At 48.8% G+C, this 19,833-nt stretch overlaps 1 protein-coding gene and 1 long non-coding RNA gene across 2 annotated transcripts in view; both read left to right on the forward strand.

The window, feature by feature from the left end:
• Window positions 1–5,531: 5,531 nt before the first annotated feature.
• Window positions 5,532–18,720, forward strand: rbm22 (RNA binding motif protein 22). The gene is given in 12 exon segments (XM_055642819.1): window positions 5,532–5,676; window positions 10,395–10,448; window positions 11,157–11,186; window positions 12,310–12,442; window positions 13,560–13,660; window positions 14,359–14,531; window positions 15,732–15,932; window positions 16,795–16,959; window positions 17,372–17,463; window positions 17,625–17,743; window positions 17,746–17,761; window positions 18,444–18,720. Coding segments are annotated over 12 exon segments (1,272 nt in total). The 5' UTR covers window positions 5,532–5,622; the 3' UTR covers window positions 18,578–18,720.
• Window positions 18,721–19,292: 572 nt separating this feature from the next.
• Window positions 19,293–19,833, forward strand: part of LOC129701563 (uncharacterized) — a 1,449-nt gene continuing 908 nt past the window's right edge. Inside the window, exon 1 of the long non-coding RNA XR_008724214.1 lies at window positions 19,293–19,532. This is a non-coding gene — a long non-coding RNA (uncharacterized LOC129701563). The remainder of the gene's footprint in view (window positions 19,533–19,833) is intronic.

The following is a 19,833-nucleotide window of genomic DNA, read 5'->3' on the forward strand; positions in this document are numbered from 1 at the left end:
CATATCTCCTTTAAACTTTGCCCCTCTCATCTCAACGCTATGCTCTCCAATCTTTGACATTTCCACCCTGGTTTCTGTTTATACCTCTCGTCATTTTATAAACTTCTTCCCTCAGCCTCCGACATTCTAGAGAAAAGAATCTCAGTCTGTCCAACCTCTCCCTGTAGCTAATACCCACTAATCCAGGCAACATTTGGGTTAACCACCTATGCAGACTCTCCAAAGACTCCACATCCCTCCTGTAATGGGTTGACCAGAACTGCAAGCAATACTCCAAATGTGGCCTCTCCAATGCATCGTGACTTCCGGACTTTTATACTCAATGTACCAACCGACTGCTTTAATTTATGGCTGAATTAGGCTATTCGGCCCATCAGGTCTTCTACACCATTCAATTATCACTGGTCTATCCCTATCATCCCTATTCCACTGCTTTCTCCCCATAACCTTCGACTCCATTACTAATCAAGAACATGGCCTCCACAGCCGTCTGTGGCAGGGAATTCCACAGATTCACCACCCTGGCTAAAGTACCTCCTTTTATTCTGAGTCCATGCCCTCTGGTCCTAGACTCTCCCACTAGTGGAAACATCCTCTCCACATCCACTCTATCCAGGCCTTTCACTAATCGGTACGTTTCAATGATTGGTCCATTCATCCATCAAACTCCAGCGAGTACAGGCCCAGTGCCGTCAAACGTTCCACATTCGTTAACCCAGTCATCTCAGGGATCATTCTTGTAAATGTCCTCTGGACCCTCTCCAACGCCAGCACATCCTTCCTCAGATATGGGGCCCAAAACTGCTCACAATATTCCAAATGTGGTCAGACCAGTCCCTGAAAAAGCCTCAGCATTACATCCCTGCTTTTATATTCTAATCCCTTCAAAATGAACATGAGCATTGCCTTTGCCTTCCTTACGCGAAAGTCTGGAAGTCAGACTGTAGTGAGAAAGACACGTCAAAAGCTGTCTTTAAGTTCGCCCGACGACACCATCGTTGTTGGACAAATTATGAATAATGATGAGTCTGGGTACAGGAAGGAGATCGCTTGACTGGTGCAGACAAAGAATTTGTTCTCAAAGATAGACATTTGGAAATGTAGAGACCCTTCAGGTCAACCCAAAACGTTACCCGTCCTTTTTCTCCAGAGATGCTGCCTGACCCGGTTAGATATTCCAGCAATTTGTGTCTATCTTTGGTATAAACCAGCATCTGCAGTTCCTTGTTTCTGCAACTTTGTTCTCATGTCAGTAAGACCAAGAAGCTGATTGTGGACTTTGGAAGAGGAAGGTCAAAGATCCATAAACCTGTCTTCATCGACGGGATGTTGGTGGAGAGAGTCAAAAACTTCAAGTTCCTGCACTGGTTTATCTCTGAACATCTGTCCTGGACCCAACACATTGATGCAATCATAAAGAAAGCCTCGACATCCTGAGAAGATTCGGAGGGTATGTCAATGAGTACTTTCCCGAACTTCTACAGGTGCACAGCAGAAAGCATGTTAACTGGTTGCATCACGGCCTGGTTCAGTAACTCTTAACGCCCAGGAATGAAGGAGATTATAGAGAGTGGTGGACAGTGTCCATCACAGGTACTGACCTCCCCACCATCAATGGGATTTACAGGAGGCGCTGCCTCAAAAAGGCAGGCAACATCATCAGAGACCCACACCACCCTGGCTACGCTCTCACCTCATTCCTGCCATCAGAAGAAGGTACGGGAGCTTCTCCCCTGCACCATCAGGCTCAAGCACTGCACAACCTCAACTATGGACTGTCCTTGGTGGCTTTAGTATTGGGGTTATTGATTTACTTAGTTAAGTTGAGAGATACAGCATGGAAACAGGCCCTTTGATCCATTGAGTCCATGCCAACCTGTTCACACTAGTTCTATGTTATCCCACTTTCTCATCCACTCCCTATTCATTAGTGGCAATTTACAGTGGGATAATTAACCTGCAAACCCGCACATCATTGGGATGTGGGAGGAAACTGGAGCACCCGGAGGAAACCCACGCGGTCACAGGGTCAACGTGCAAAACTTCACTCAGCCAGTACCCAGTCAGGATCGAACCAGGACGGGTCACTAGCGCTGTGAGGCAGCGGTTCTACCAGCTGTGCGCCCGAAGGAAATAAAATAATATTTAAATGTTGTTTATTATGTTGTCCATGAGCACTGTGTTTATCGGCCTGTTCAGCTGCTGCAAGTAAGAATGTTGTTCTTCTGTTGTCAGTACCGATGACAATTAAATACTCTTGACCGCGGATCTAGTAGCTTCCGTGGACTAGATTCGAGTGTCAAGAGCATTTAATTGTCATCTGTACCGACAACGGAAGAATAAAAGATATACAGGAGTCCACACCTGCAGTCCAACGGATACAGTAGATGCGGTTGGAGGAGGTGCAAGTGAACCTCTGCCTCACCTGAAAGGACTGTCAGGGTCCTTCGACAGAGTCGAGGGAGGAAGTACATGGACAGGTGATGCATCTGCGGTTGCAGGGGAAGGTACCTGGGGAGGTGATGGTTTGGATGGGAAGTGATGAGTTAACCAGGGAGTTAGCGGAGAGAACAGTCTCTGCAGAAATTGGTAAGGGATAAAGATGGGAAGATGTGGCTAGTTGATCCCGTTGGATTTAAAGGGGAGGGAGGTGTCGGTGATGGTCCAAGTGAATTTGAGTGCATTTAAAGGGGAGGGAGGTGGAAATAAGCTATTGAATAAACAGTGGTCAGTGTACACATAAGGAACTGCAGCACAGTTCCTGTAGAAGGATTCCAGCCTGAAATGTTACCTATCCGTGTTCTCCAGAGATGCTACCTGACCCGCTGAGTACTTTGTGTCTTTCACCATGTCTGTGACCACACTGAGCGATAGCTCACTGCTGCCACCTGCTGTCCCTTCCCAAGGTGAGGGCGTCGAAACGTTGGAAAAGTAGTAGACACTAGGAACTAGTTTAGAAGTAACTGCTGGGTTAAACCGATGAAAGACACAAAATGCTGGAGTAACAGCTGGACAAGCAGCATCTCTGGAGAGAAGGGTGACATTTTGGGTCAAAACCCTTCTTCAGATAGTCGGGAGAGCGAGACAGAGCTATGGAAGGTTAAGGTGTGAAAACACAGAATCAAAGCAGATGATGATTAGGAAATGTAGCTAGACACAAAAAGCTGGAGTAACTCAGCGGGACAGGCAGCATCTCTGGAGAGAAGGTCTTGACCCTTCTGACCGCGTCTGAAGAAGGGTCTCGACTCGAAACGTCGCCCATTTCTTCTCTCCAGACATGATGCCTGTCCCGCTGAGATATCCAGCTTTTTGTGTCTATCTTCAGTTTAAACCAGCATCTGCAGTTCCTTCTTAAATGTAGAATGGTTCATGTAGAGGTTGGAGGAGGTGCAAGTGAACCTTTTCCTCACCTCCTCCCTCGTCCATCCAGGGATTCCGACAGTCCTTTCAGGTGAGGCAGAGGTTCACTTGCACCTCCTCCAACCTCATCCGCTGTTCCAGGTGTGGACTCGTATATCGGCGAGACCAATCGCAGGCTCGGCAACCATTTCGCCTAGACCCACCCTATCTCCCGGTTGCTAAACATTTTGTGTAGGAATGAACTGCAGATGCTGGTTTACATCGAAGATAGACACAAAATGCTGGAGTAACTCAGTGGGTCAGGCAGTATCTCTGGAGAGAAGCAATGGGTGACGTTTCAGGTTGAGATCCTTATTCAGACACTTTAACTCCACAATCTCCGAGTTTCCAAACATTTTATTTCCCCCACCCATTCCCATACTGACCTCTCTGTCCTGGGCTTCCTCCACTGTCAAGAGTGAGGCCACACACACATTGGAGGAACAGCACCTCATATTTCACGGGCAGTTTACAGCCCAGTGGTATGAATATTGATTTCTCTAATTTCAAGTAACCCTTGCATTCCTATCCAAGTCACCCTGCAGCCTCATAGCATCATCCTTGCAGCTCACACTTCCATCCAGCTTTGTGTCAAGTTTGCAGAATGTCCTTCTCCTGTACCTATTTTTCTGTTTCTACCCCTTATTCTAAATCATGACCCCTGGTTTGGGACTCAATATGATCATGACTGATAATGTAAAATCAGTACCCCATTCCTGCATTTTCCCCAAATCCCTTGATTCCTTTAGCCCTAAGAGCTAAATCTAATTCTCTCTTGAAAGTTAGGACATTTAGGAGTGAGATGAGGAAAACCCTTTTCAGCCAGAGTTGTGAATCTGTGGAATTCTCTCCCACAGAAGGCAGTGGAGGTCAATTCACTGGATGTTTTCAAGAGATATCAAGTGATATGGGGAAAAGTAGGAACAGGGATATGATTCTGGATGATTAGCCATGAAGTTGGGGTGGAAGATTGCAACCTTCACATGGTCTGCCCTGTTTCCACTAATGCAATCAACTCGACGTGCACAAACAGAAGATCAAATAGAACAAGTTGTCCTACACCTTTAAGCTGTGCACGCCACACGAAAGAAGAAGAAGCCATGAAGTTCTCTTGGACTTCTACAGGTGTACAGTAGAGAGCATATTGATTGGTTGCATCAGAGCCTGGGTTAGCAGCTTGAATGCCCACGAGCGAAAAAGACTGCAAAAAGTTGTGAACACTGCCCAGTCCATCACCAGCTCTGACCTCCCCCCATCGAAGGGATTTATTGGAGTCTCTGCCTCAAAAAGGCAGTCAGCATCATCAGAGACCTACACCATCTTGGCCACACACTCATTTTACTCCTGCCATCGGGGAGATGTTACAAGAGCCTGAAAACGGTAACGTCCAGGTTCAGGAACAGCTTCCCTTCTGCTTTCAGGCTATTAAACACTACAAACTCAAATAAGCTCTGAACTACCATGTTGTGTGTGTACTTGTACTGTGTGTTCAGTGTGCATATATACACACTGAACTTTTTTTTCTCTTGTTTATCATATTGTTTACAGTGCACTATGTGTACATATTCTGTTGTGCTGTTGTGCTGCAGCAAGTAAGAATTTCATTGTTCTATCTGGGACATATGACAACCAAACTCTCTTGACCATATTGAATGGCGGTGCTCCTGTACATACTTTGTGTTTCTATTCCGTCTCTCTCCGTCCCTCCCCACACTAGTTCTCCAACTATTTTCTGTCCTGATCAATTTTACTGATTGTAAGCCTCCTGGTCACCATCCCCTCAGCCCATTCTACATTTCCTTAGCAGTATCGACTTTGATCCGTGGTTTTCACACCTTACCCTTGCATATCTCTAAGTCTCCCTCTCCCCTGACTCTCAGCCTGGAGCAAAGATCCCATAGCGAGCTATAGGATATTTGGTCTGGAGAAGGGTCTCGACATGAAACGTCCACCATTGCTTCCCTCTCCCAGACGCTGCCCGTCCCGCTGTTTGTCTCTGTCACCAAAGGTCCTATAGGCAATATGCAAAGATAGCAAAGATCCTAGAAGATCCTATCCTCTATAATCTTTGCTATAGGGTCTTATAGTAGTTTAATGTGGACAGGGCGCGCGGTGCAGGCCGGGCCGCTGGAGGACTGGGCGCGCGGTGCAGGCCGGGCCGCTGGAGGACTGGGCGCGCGGTGCAGGCCGGGCCGCTGGAGGACCGGTGGTGGCCGGGGCACGATGGCGACGTCGCTGGGAGCCAACACGTACAACCGGCAGAACTGGGAGGACGCGGTGAGCGGCGGCGGGACCGGGGGACAGGGCTGAGGATCATGGGGGCGCTCCCGATCCCGATCCCGATCCCGATCCCGATCCCGAAGGCGATCCCTCCTCCCACGCACTCGGGACGGCCGCCTGGAGCAGCCCGCGGCCTCGGGCCTGTGTCCGGGGGAAGGTCCCGGTCACAGAGCCGCTTCCCCCCCCCCCCCCCCCCCCCCGGTCACAGAGCCGCTTCACCCCCCCCCCCCCCCCCCCCCCCGGTCACAGACTCTCCCCCCCCCCCCCCCCCCCCCCCCCCCCCCCGGTCACAGAACCGCGTCACCTCTGGCGAGAAGGAATGGGCGATGTTTTCGGTCGAGACCCTTCGTCAGACTGATGTCAGGGGAGGGAGCGCGACTAAGATACAATGTAGTTGGAGACAGTAAGACGAGTGGGAGAACTAGGATGGGGTGGGGGTGGAGAGAGAATGCAAGAGCTATCTGAAGTTAGAGAAGCCAGTGTTCATACCGCTGGGGTGTAAACTACACAAGCGAAATATGAGGTCAGATTGAGAATTTCGCATTTCGTTGTCTCTGTACTGTACACTGACAATGACAATTAAAGTTGAATCTGAATCAGAATGGGAGGGGGAGTTGAAGTGCTGAGCAACTGGGAGATTAGGTAGGTTAAGGTGGACTGAGCGGAGGTGTTCAGCGAAACGATCACCGAGCCTGTGTTTGGTCTCACCGATGTACAGGATTTGGCACCTGGATCAACGGATGCAGTAGATAAGGTTGGAGGAGGTGCAAGTGAACCCCTGCCTCACCTGAAAAACATTGGGGGTTCTTGGACAGTCGAGGTGGGAGGTAAAGGGACAGGTGTTCCATCTCCTGTGTTGCAGGGGAAAATACCTAGTGAGGGGGTGGTTTGGGTGGGATGGGACAAGTTGACCTGGGTGTTGTGGAGGGAACGGTCTCTGAGGAAAGCAGAAAGCTTTGGAGATGGGAAGATGTGACCTGTCCTTTGATCCCATTGGAGGTAGCGAAAGGTTGGAGGATTATATGCTGTATGCGATGGCTGATGGCGTGGAAGGTGAGGACAAGGGGGACTCTGTCCTCGTTGCGAATGGGGGGAGGGGGTGCAAGAGCGGAGCTGTGGGATATCAAGGAGACCCTCGTGAGAGCCTCATCTATAATGGAAGAGGGGAACCCCCGTTTCCTAATGAATGAGGACATCTCCGATGCCCTAGTATGGAAAACCTCATCCTGGGTGTAGATGCGGCGTAGACTGAGGAATTGGGAGGAGGGGATAGAGTCTTTATAAGAAGCATGGTGGGAAGAAGTGTAGTCAAGGTAGCTATGGGAGTTCTGTGGAGAACATGGATGGGAGACGTGTCAGGAAACTCCGTCAGTCTGATTGTTGAGGGGAGAAAGCAGGAAAAGAGGTGGGAGAGGCATCAAGCCTGGCGAATGATAGGTGGATACAGATGGGGAGATGTTGTATGATAAATAGTGGAGTTGAAAAGGAGCCAAAAGGGTGTCACAAAAGGAGAGAAGAGGAGTGAAATGCAAATGCGGAGGGATATGGGTGGAAGGGGAAGGTTATCATATATCCCAAAATGGAACTATGTGTAAATGGAAAATAAAGAAGGGTCTCGAGCCAAAACATCTCCAATTTGTTCTATCCAGAGATGCTGCCTGGCCTGCTGAGTTAGTCCAGCTTTTTATGTCAATCTTTGGTTTAAACCATCAGCTGCAGTTCTTTCTCTCTCACACAGAAGGGTCTACACAGAATATAAAGAAGGGTCTCCCTTTGGCTCGAGACCCTTCTTTATATTCCATTGACACATAGTGCCCTCCCTAATGTTTGGGACAAAGACCCATCATTTATTTATTTGCCTCTATACTGCACAATTTGAGATTTGTAATAAAAGAAAATCACATGTGGTTAAAGTGCGCATTGTCAGATTTTAATATAGGCCATTTTTATACATTCTGATTTCACCGTGCAGAAATTGCAGTAGTGTTTATACATAGTCCCTCCCACTTTAGGGCACCATAATGTTTGGGACACAGCAATGTCATGTAAATGAAAGTAGTCATGTTCAGTACTTTGTTGCATATCCTTTGCATGCAATGACTGCTTGAAGTCTGCGATTCATGGACATCACCAGTTGCTGGGTGTCTTCTTTGGTGATGCTCTGCCAGGCCTGTATTGCAGCCATCTTTAGCTTATGCTTGTTTTGGGGGCTAGTCCCCTTCAGTATTCTCTTCAGCATATAAAATACATGCTCAATTTGGTTCAGATTGGGTGATTGACTTGGCCACTCAAGAATTTACCATTTTTTAGCTTTGAAAAACTCCTTTGTTACTTTAGCAGTATGTTTGGGATCACTGTCTTGCTGTAGAATGAACCGCCGGCCAATGAGTTTTGAGGCATTTGTTTGAACTTGAGCAGATAGGATGTGTCTATACATTTCAGAATTCATTATGCTACTACCATCAGCAGTTATATCATCAATGACTCAGACCATAATAACTGAGCCAATGCCTTCAGCAGCTATACATGCCCAGGCCATAACACCCCCACCACCGTGTTTCACAGATGACGTGGTATGCTTTGGATCTTGGGCTGTACTTTCTGTCCTCCATTTTTGCTCCTGCCTTCACTCTGGTATAAGCTAATCCACAAGACCTTTTTCCAGAACTGTGGTTGCTCTTTTAAGTACTTTGTGGCAAACTGTAACCTGGCCATCCTATTTTTGCAGCTAACCAGTGGTTTGCATCTTGCAGTGTAGCCTTTGTATTTCTGTTCATGAAGTCTTCTGCGGACAGTGGTTATTGACAAATCCACACCTGACTCCTGAAGAGTGTTTCTGATCTGTCGGACAGGTGTTTGGGGATTTTTCTTTATTATAGAGAGAATTATTCTGTGATCAGCTGTGGAGGTCTTCCTTGGCCTGCCAGTCCCTTTGCAATTAGTAAGCTCACCAGTGCTCTCTTTCTTCTTAATGATGTTCCAAACAGTTGATTTTGGTAAGCCTAAGGTTTGGCTGATGTCTCTAACAGTTTTATTCTTGCTTCTCAGACTCACAATGGCTTCTTTGACTTTTATTGGCACAACTTTGGTTCTCATGTTGATAAACAGCAATAAAGGTTTCCAAAGGTGATGGAAAGAATAGGTGCTGAGAGCTCTCTTATACCTGCATTAAGGAGGCATTTAAACACACCTGAGCAATTACAAACACCTGTGAAGCCATGTGTCCCAAACGTGATGGTGTCCTGAAATGAGTGGACTATGTCTAAACACTGCTGTAATTTCTACATGGTGAAACCAAAATGTATAAAAATACCCTTTAATAAAATCTGACAATGTGCACTTTAACCGCATGTGATTTAAAAAAAATTACAAATCTCAAGTTGTGGAGTACAGAGGCAAATAAATAAATGATGGGTCTTTGTCCCAAACATTATGGGCACTGTATATATATATATATATATATATATATATATATATATATACATATACACACACACACACACACACACACACACACACACACACTAACACAAAAGATAATAGTACTAAGACAAAAACAATGGCAAGTCTGTGTTGTTCGCTTATTTAGAGGTGTGGAGTTATTTGGCAGTTGTAATATTTGATAGGCTGATGGTCATTCCACTGAGTTGCTACAGCATTCTGTGTATATCTAACCACCACTAAAACAGGCGTGGAAGGTTACAGATCCAATGCATTGCAAATGGGATTAGTTTAGATGGGTACTAGGATCAGCGTGGATGTAGTGGGCTGAAGTTCCTACACCTATTATGTGACTCTGTCCTGAAATCAAGCTTGTCTCTCCTTCCACCTTTCTTGCCGGGCTTTGTCTCGCCCCCACCTCTCTTCCAGCTTTCTCCCTCCCACCACATTCAGTCTGGAAAAAGTATAACACCGTCTTTAAATTTGCCAACCACTCTACTGTTGGGAGGTGGATTATAGGTAACAATGAGTTGAGGGAAACCTGTCGTCTGACTGGTGCCAGAACAACAACCTTCCTCACGAAGTCCACACTTGGGTCTCACTTCTTCCAATCCCCATTCTCCCTTTAACTCAAACTTCCATAACCTTATCCTCCACAAAATCCACTCTGGTGCCGCCAATCATTCTCCTGCTCACTCTCGTCAAACTTAGACCCCTGTCCGCACAAGGCTTCTCTTTAGTTGGTGATAGGACGGATCAGTTGCCTGCTAACAGCTGGCAAGAAACTGTCTCTGAATCTGGAGGTGTGTGTTTTCACATTTCTGTACCTATTGCCTGATGGGAGAGGGGAGAAGAGGGAGTGGCCAGTGTGAGACTGGTCCTTGATTATGCTGGTGGCCTTGCCGAGGCAGCATGAAGTGTTGATGGCGTCAATGGAAGGGAGGTTGGTTTGTGTGATGGTCTAGGCTGCATCCACGATTCTCTGTAAATTCTTGTGATCTTGGATGGAGCTGTTCCCCAACCAGGCTGTGATACATCCCGATAATATGCTTTTTATGGCGCTTTTCACTGTATCTCAGCACACATGACAATATCAAACCTAAAACTAAATCTTGAACCACGGCCGTCTAGTTTTAGACTTCCCTGCTGTGAGAGAGAGAGCGAGAGATCCCGGCTATATGCACCACTCCCGTTTCTTCACGTTTTCCCCTCAGCTGCAATGATCAGCCTCTGTTTTCTTGGTGTAACTAAGACTTCTCTCTTTTTACAAGCAGGATTTTCCGATTCTGTGTCAAACATGCCTCGGGGAGAATCCGTACATTCGCATGGTGAGTTTTTTCATTCTCTCGTCGGTGTGAAGGTTCGGGGAGAGGTGTTGCGTTGTGTGGCTGAAACGGACAAATCCATTATCATGACATCTTGATCTCTTCTGTGAACTAAACACAAAGTGCTGGAGGAGTCCCACGGGTCAGGCAGCATCTGCGGAGGGAATGGACAGAGGACGTTTTCGGTCGGGACCCTTCGGTCCAGGTTCCTCCAACATTCAACACTTTATCAAGTGCAGTCATCTCCATTCCTGAGTCCCCCATTTTGATTCATCCCCCCTCTCCCCATCTTATGTGACTCCCTTTTGTCTCCTTTTTACCTCCAGCCGTTGTCACTTATTCCACTCATTGCCAATGACCCTCACCTTTATCCATCCTATTACTCACCAGGCTTTGTTCCAGCACCACCACATTCTTACTTAGTTGGATAATGGTAAAACAATCATTAATTTCATACACGGTGGTGAGGCCACACTTGAAGTTTGCACGTTCTCTCTGTGACTGCTTAGGTTTCCTCCAGGTACTCTGGTTTTGTCCCATAACCCAAAGATGTGCGAGTTTGTAGGATAATTGTCCCCCTGTAAATTGCCCCTGGTGTGTAGGGAGTGGTTGGGAAAGTGAGATGACATAGAACTAGTGTGAACGAGTAATGGATCGTCAGCGCGGTGTCTCTAAGCTAAACGTAACTATTGTTTTTATTTGTGATTTCAGACAAAAGAGAAATACGGGAAAGAGTGCAAGGTGCGTATGTCTCTAGTTAAATGCACGGTTCTCTCTCCCTCTCCTCTTCACCCTGGATTAGAGTCATACAGCGCGGAAACAGGCCCTTCAGCCAACTTGCCCACACCGACCAACTTGCCCCATCTACACTAATCTCATCTGCCTGTGTTTGGCCCATATCCCCCTAGACCTGTACTATCCATGTACCTGTAAATGTTTCTTAAAAATTGCGACATTACCTGCCTCAACTACTTCCTCCGGCTGCTCGTTCCATACACCCACCACCCTTTGTGTAAAAAAGTTACCACTCAGATTCCTATTAAATTCCTTTCTCTCACCTTAAACTTATGTCTTCTGGTTCTCGATTCCCCTACTCTGGGCAAGACTCTGCATTTACCCTTTATTCCTTTAGTCTATTCCTCTTATTATTTTTATTTTGACCGGATTGTGCACAAATTCTCATACCAGGACACAAGCATGTTGTTGTATTCACAAGGAACAGCAGATGCTGGTGTACATAAATAGACACAAATAGTAACACAGCGGCTCTGGAGATCCTGGATAGGTTTCGGGTCGGGACCCCCCTTCAGACTGATCGTAATAAGTGGGAAAGCTGGAAGAGGGAGGAGGGGCCGGGCAAAGCCAGACAAGTTCTTGCTAGATACAGTTGAGGGGGTGAGGTGAAGAATGGTCCCAACCCGAAACCTATCCAGGTTCTCCAGAGTTATTGTATGACCTTCTAACTGTCCATCCCATCACCTATCCATGTTCTCCGGAGATGCTTCCTTACCTGCTGAGTTACTTCAGCACTTTGTGGGTTTTTTTAGTAAGCTAGCATCTGCTGTTCCTAGGGACTCCCGAGTGATAGGTGGGTGCAGGTGAGGAGGATTAGATTGGCAGATGGGTGAACAAATGCCAGAAAAATTAAGAAAGCAAAAGGCGGTGAGGTGCTGCCTGACCCGCTGGCTTACTCCAGCACTTTGTATCTGCAGTTGGTTGTTTCGCCCTTCTCTTCACTCCTCCCTCCCTCCCTCCCTCCCTCCATCCTCTTCATTCCTATTTCCCTCCCCCCATCACTCTTCCCTTCATCCCATTCACTCCTCACTCCCTCCCCATTCACTCTTCCCTCCACTCTCCTCTCCAGATCTGCTCCAGGCCCTTCACGGTGTTCCGCTGGTGCCCGGGAGCGCGGATGCGTTTCAAGAAGACGGAGGTGTGCCAGACCTGCAGCAAGCTGAAGAACGTGTGTCAGACGTGCCTGCTGGACCTGGAGTATGGTGGGTGGCAGGGAGACGGGGGGGGGGGGGGGCAAGTGAAGCCGATGCATTTGAATAGTAGCCTCTAGCTGTGAGCACCCAGGGACAGGGAAAACAACGGGTGAGTGGTTTGCCTGTCGACTTGTCATGAGGGTCGCTGGGGTCATGGGTCCTCAGGGGTCGTGGATCCTAAGTTTAGAAAAGTGACTTTTTGAACTGCTCCGAGTTTTAAAACTGGCCACCGGTGCTCAAAGTTTGGCTTTTAGTTTAGTTCAGAGATACAATATGGAAGCAGGCTATGGACCCACCTCCAAACCTGCACGTCTTTGGAATGTGTGAGGAAAGCGGAGCACCCACAGAAAACCCACACGGTCACAGGGAGAACGTACAAACTCTACACACAGACAACTGCTGTCTTGCAGCGTCAGAGACCCAGGTTCCATCCTGACTAAGGGTGCTGTCAGTGTGGAGTTTGCACACGCGGTCAGCGTGGGGTTTCTCCAGGTGCTCTGGTTTCCTCCCACATCCAGGCTGATTAATTTTTCACACTAGTTTTGAGACATTTAGATGCAGGAAGGATGTGGATCATGTGCAGGCTGATAAGAGTGGCGCCATGTTCAGCATGAACCTTGTGGGCCGAAGGGCCTGTTCCTGTGCTGTACTATTCTACACTCTATGTAACAATTACTGGCCACACCAGTAGTCCCACATTCCAAACAATAAATTAAAAAATACATTCAATTCAGAATATTAATTGGTAAGTTGCTGAATACATGGCGTTGGAGTGTTGCGCTGAAGCTGGTTAAAGTTGATCTTCGCGACATAGTGAGAGGCACTTATCAACTAGCACATTCGGTTTATATGGGTGGCACAGTGATGCAGCGGTAGAGCTAAAGACCCGGGTTTGATCCTGAGCACAGGTGATGTTTGTAAGGAGTTTGCCCATTCTCCCTGTGATTACATGAGTTTACTCCGGGTGCTCCGGTTTTCCTCCTACATCCCAAAGATGTACAGGTTTGTAAATTGTAAATTATTCCTATTATATATGATAGTGTTAATTTACGGGGTGATCGCTGGTTGGTGCAGACTGCGTTGTAACTCAAAAGTCTAAAGTCGTGTCTGATCTCCACCCTGACAGGTTTGCCTATCCAGGTGCGCGATGCAGGAATCTCCCTCAAGGATGAGATGCCCAAATCTGATGTCAATAAGGAGTATTACACGCAGAACATGGAGAGAGAGGTAACTATCTTCATCCCCTTAGGTTTAAGTGTATTATTGTCACGTGTAAAACTTTGTTTCACATGCTATCGAAACAGATACAAATACAATCAAGTCAAATTCAAGTACAATAGGTAGCGCAAAGGAGAAGATACAGAGTGCAAAATATGGTTCTCATCTTTGTAACGCACCAGTTGCTGAGACAAAGTCCAATGACTGCAAAGGGGCTGAGGTGAATCAGACAGTACCTTAAGTCTGGGCTGTGTGATGGATTGGGCTACATCCAGAACTCCCTGCAATTTCTAGCGGTTGTCTGGTGTTGCTGATTGACAAATGTTATCGCAAACTTGTGCCGTGTATAATTGAAATAAGAACGCACTGCTTTCCTTCATTGTTATTGAGGTTGCATTTTGGGACGGCTATGGGGTAGAGTTGTGGGTTGAATTTTAGTTTGGACCTTAGTTTACATTTGAGTTTGTGTTTCGTCTTTGAGGTTTGGTTGGTATTAGGGTTGGGTTTTGGAGTTTAGGGTTTGGGGTTTAAGGATTAGGGTTGGATTTTAGGGGTTGGGGCTTTGGGTTGGGGTTTAGGGTTGGAGTGTAGGGGTTGGGGTTTTTTACTGGGGTTTTGTTTTGGGGGGTTTTGTGTTGAGGATTTGGGTAGGAGTTGAGTTTTGGGTTTGAGTTGATTGTGGGGCTGATGCTCTGCTGTCTCTGCAGATCCAGAACTCGGACGGGACGAGGCCGGTGGGAGCGCTGGGCAAGGCCACCAGCTCCAGTGACATGTTGCTGAAACTGGCCCGGACCACCCCTTACTACAAACGCAACCGACCCCACATCTGCTCGTTCTGGGTCAAGGGGGAGTGCAAGCGCGGCGAGGAGTGTCCATACAGGTACGGCAGGCGGGTGGAAGGTGGGGCTGAATCGTGGAGTCATTCAACCAGGATGCCCCATCTACACTAGTCCCACCTGCCTGTGTTTGGCCCATGTCCCTCTAAACCTTTCCTATACATATTCCAGTCCAAATGCCTTTTGAATGTTGTTCTAGTACCTGCCCCAACTACCACCGCCAGCAACTCATTCCATGTACCCATCACCCTCTGTTTGGCAACAAGTTGCCCCTCAGGTTCCTATTAAATATTTCCCCTCTCACCTTAAAACAATGCCCTCTGGTTCTTGATTTGCTTTACCCAAAGACTCTGCATTCACCCTCTCTGTTCCCCACCCTCCATTTCTTTCCCTCCCCTGTGCCCCACCTGGACATGAGTCTATTACTACCCTCCCCTCTATCTACATTCCTTCCTTTAGCCTGGCAATTTGCAGCAATTCAATCCTTTTGTCTCATACCTTCTGTCTTTTCATCCCTGGCCTTTGTCCAGCCATCCGCCTGGCAAAAACACCTTCCACCTGTATCCACCTATCACTCGCCAGACTCTCTGCTTTCCCACCTCTCTTACAGCTCTCTGTTTTCTACATTGAGTATAGACGGAGGGAAGTCATGTTGCCGTTATGTAAGACGTCGGTGAGGCCACATTTACAGTTTAGTGTTCAGTTCTGGCCACCATGTTAGAGGAAAGATGTCATCAATTTGGAAAGGGTTCAGGGAAGATTTATGAGGATGTTGCCAGAACGTGAGGGTTTGAGCTACAGGGAGTGGTTGTGAAGGCTGGGACTCTTATTCCTTGGAGCGCAGGAGGATGAGGGGGTATGCTATAGAGGTGAACAAAATCATGAGAGGAATAGATCGGGTAGACACAGAGTCTCTTCCCCAGAGTAGGGGAATCATGAACCAGAGGACGTAGGTTTAAGGTGAGGAGGGAGAGATTTAATAGGAATCTGAGGGGTAACTTTTCCACACTGTGGTAGATTATGGAACATGCTGCTGGAGGAGGTAGTTGAGGCAGGGACAACATGTAAGAAACATTTAGGCAGGGACATGGAGAGGCAGGTTTAGAGGGACATGGGCCAAATGCAGGCAGGTGGGACTAGTGCAGATGGGGTATGTTGATTGGTATGGTTCGGTTGGGCTGAAGGGCTTGTTTCCATGCTGTATGACATTGTAAAGCCCTCGCCTTGCTGTGTGTTGCGTGCAGGCACGAGAAGCCGACGGACCCTGACGACCCTCTGGCTGACCAGAACATCAAGGACCGCTACTACGGCATCAACGACCCGGTAGCGGACAAGCTGCTGAAGCGAGCGGCCACCATGCCCAGACTCGACCCCCCCGAGGACAAAACCATCACCACCCTGTACGTGGGGGGGCTCGGCGAGCAGATCTCCGAGACCGAGCTGAGGTGAGAATGTGGGCCGCAGGCAGGGCCTGCAGGGGATCACTGCAGTCAGCTTGATGGAAACTTTGCTAAAAAGGCATTTGTAGTCAATAGAATCAACACAGCCTGCAATGCCAAAGACTAGAGGGCACAGGGTTACAGTGAGTGGGGCAAACATTTAAAGGCGATGTGTGGGGCATATTGTTACACAGAGGGTGCGGGGTGCCTGGTACCCACTGCCATGGGGTGGTGGTGGAGGCAGATGCTCAATGGAAGTGAGGTTGGACGGCACGGTGGCGCAGCGGTAGAGTTGCTGCCTTACAGCGCCAGAGACCAGGGTTTGATCCTGACTCCGGGTGCTGTCTGTACGGAGTTTGCACGTTCTCCCTGTGACTGCGTGGGTTTTCTCCAGGGGCTCGGATTTTCCTCCCACATTCCAAAGACATACAGGTTTGTAGGTTAATTTGGCTTCGGTATGGATTGCAAATTGTCCCCAGTGCGCAGGATAGTGTTAGTGTGCGGGGCGATTGCTGGTCGGCGCAGACTCGGTGGGCAGATGGGCCTGTTTCCACCCTGTATCTCTAAAGAGTAAAGTCTAAAGCTGCTGTAGCCGTTCAGAGATACAGAACGGAAACATGCTCTACGGCCACTGAGTTTGCGACGACCAGCGATCACCCCGTACACAAGCCCTATTTACCAAAGCCAAATAATCTACAAACCCACTCTAAACGAAACTAAAGGAGGCGAGGTTGGTTTGCGTGATGGTCTGGGGCATAGATGAGTTGGCATCATGTTTGGCGTGGACACTGTGGGCCGTGTGGCCGGTTCCCGCCGCGGCGCTGCTGCACGTTGTGTGTGACGAGGCGGGTGTTTTTGTGTGTGGCAGGAACCACTTCTACCAGTTTGGGGAGATCCGCTCCATCACGGTGGTGCAGAGGCAGCAGTGCGCCTTCATCCAGTTCGCCATCAGGCAGTCGTCGGAGCTGGCCGCCGAAAAATCCTTCAACAAGCTCATCATCAACGGACGCCGACTCAATGTCAAGTGGGGCCGGTGAGTGGGGAACCTGGATAGTGGGGGGGGGGGGGGCCTGGATAGGGTGGATGTGGAGAGGATGTTTCTAATAGTGGGAGAGTCTAGGACCAGAGGGCGTAGCCTCAGAATAAAAGGACATACCTTTACAAAGTAGATGAGGAATTTTTGTAGCCAGATGGTGGTGAATCTGTGGAATTCATTGTCACAGACGGCTGTGGAGACCAACTGACTGGGTATTTTTAAAGCAGAGATTAACGGGATTAGTACGGGTGTCAGGGGTTACGGGGAGAAGACAGGAGAATGGCGTTGAGGGAAAGATAGATCAGCCATGATTTAATGGTGGAGTAGACTCAAAGGGGCGAATGGCCTGACCTCTTATGGCATGGTTATGAACAAATGGGTGGTTGATGGTGTGTGATTCCCAAATTAGATCCCAAGCGGCCAGAGGAAAGGACAAGGAGAAGGATCCGAACATTACAGAGTCCGGCATGAAGTTGGAGCCCGTTCCCGGGCTACCTGGAGGTGAGCCTCAGGAGGGTGCTTAACGAGACGGCCGCGGGTTTGTCTGTCTCGGGAGAAGGAGCGGGGTGGTGGGGGGGTTCTCTCTCTCTCCCATGCACGTCTAACTAACTCTCTCTCTCTCTCTCTCTCTCTCTCTCTCTCTCTCTCTCTCCCCCCCGCAGCGTTGCCGCCACCCCCGGTGTCGGTGGAGGAGGAAACGGCCACCAACTTCTTCAACCTGCCGCCCAGCGCCCCGCCCGCCGTGGTCAACATATCACTGCCCCCTCCCCCGGGACTGGCACCCCCCCGCCACCACCAGGTACTGACCCGTCACCCCCACCCCCACCCTCCGCACAGACGCCTCCGCACAGCTCTCCCCATCCTGGGCACAGGGAATCCCTGGAGAGGGGGGGCGTGAGGTGGTGTAAAACTACAGGGGGGATGCCAATGTCAATGGGCAAAGGATCCTCACTTAAACCTTGTGTATACTTGGATTAGTTTAGTTTACTCTAGTTTAGGTTAGTACACTGGTTTATTAAAACCTACTCTACTTTATTTTAGTTTATTCTAGTTTAGTTTAGTCTATTGTCACATGTACCAAGGTACAGTGAAAAGATTTTTGTCGCGTGCTATCCAGTCAGCGGAAAGACTATAGATGATTACAATCAAGCCAACCACAGTGTACAGATACAACGGTCTCCAATGAGGTAGATGGGAGATCAGGACCGCTCTCTAATTGGTGATAGCATGGTTCAGTTGCCTGATAACAGCTGGGAAGAAACTGTCCCTGAATCTGGAGGTGTGCGTTTTCACACTTCTGTACCTCTTTCCTGATGGGAGAGGGGAGAAGAGGGAATGACCGGGGTGAGGCTGGTCCTTGATTATGCTGCTGGCCTTGCTGAGGCAGCGTGAAGTGTAGATGGAGTCAGTGGAAGGGAGGTTGGTTTGTTGAACACGGTTTCTGCTGTCACTAACTCTCTCTCTCTCTCTCTGTCCGGCAGGTTTTGGACACGCCCTGTTCCACGGCATGCCTCCACCGCCACCGCCCTTCCTCCGGGCTCCGGGTCCCATCCACTATCCCTCGCAGGACCCCCAGCGGATGGGCGCCCACACGAACAAAGCCAACAGCGCCTAACTCCAGCCTGTCCTTCCTCTCCCCTCCCTCCACCCTCCCCTCCCCTCCCTCCCTCCAGCCCCCCTCATGTCCCTGCCAGCCCCTGGTGCCGAGTGGCAGTGACAAACCAGAGATTCCCACGGCCGACGAGAGGCGCGTTTGCAAAGCCCCCGACCATTCCAGCTGTGCTCGTTTTTTGTACGTTAAGGAAATTAGTGAGTCTAGTTTTTATTTCTCTGGTCCTATCTTAAGAAGGTGTAAATGTCGGTTCTCAAGAGCTGTTGGTGAAGACAGGAGCTGGGCTGCGTCGGACCTGTGCTTGGTTTCTGGATTAATATCTCCCAGAGAAAGACCCTGCCCCAGACTCCACTTGGGAAGATGTCCCCCTGCCTCTTGGGGATGAGCCCCCTGCTTATCTGAACCTGTCCCCTCTTTGCCCCCCATTTCCCCAAAGATCACGGTAGATGGTGAGACACAGGCCGCCATCAACGTCACTTCCAAGTCTCAGCTGCTGGGAAACTCTGTGGGAGATTTTGATCGTCTGAGCTGTGGGACGCTGATAAGGGTCAGGCTCGTAGCTGTTTGTGGATGCCCCAGAGGGAGCTGAGTGAGCAGATGGGCAGAGTAAGCGAATGAAAGAACAATTAACACACACCTATCATTGGCGACTTCAGCTGTACAACAGTAATAGGTTCTTAACCGTTGCCTGGGTGTGGTCAGCATGTTTTTGGGGGGGGGGGGGGGTGTTTAGTGCCTGCTTTTGTCCTCTGCTTCATTCTATCCCGTGCCCGTGGAGGTGAGCTTCTGATCCAGTGAGCGGGAGAGGCCAGGGTTGCAATTATGGTGCTGTGTTTTACATTGGAAATGCCAAAGACCAGTGTGTATTGAATCAAAACATCTATTAATTCCCCTCACTGCAGCTCTCTCAATAGAACGGATGGCGCAGCGGGTAGAGCCGCTGCCTCACAGTGCCAGAGTCCAGGGTTTGATCCTGACCTCGGGTGCTGTCTGTCTGTGTGGAGTTTGCCATTCTCCCTGTGACCGCATGGGTTTCCTCCAGGTGCTAAGGTTTCCTTCCACGTCTCCAAAGACATACAGATTTAGTAGGATAATTGGCCGTCTGTACAGTTTTTTGTTTTAGAGATACAACGTGGAAATAGGCCCTTCAGCCCACCAAGTCCACGCCGTCCAACAATGACCCATACATTAGTTCTGTCCTACAGACCAGGGACAATTTTTCAGAAGCCAATTGACCTACAAACCTGCACGTCTTTGGC

Source organism: Leucoraja erinacea, chromosome 11 (genome assembly GCF_028641065.1).
Source record: "Leucoraja erinacea ecotype New England chromosome 11, Leri_hhj_1, whole genome shotgun sequence".
Lineage (NCBI taxonomy): Eukaryota > Metazoa > Chordata > Chondrichthyes > Rajiformes > Rajidae > Leucoraja > Leucoraja erinaceus.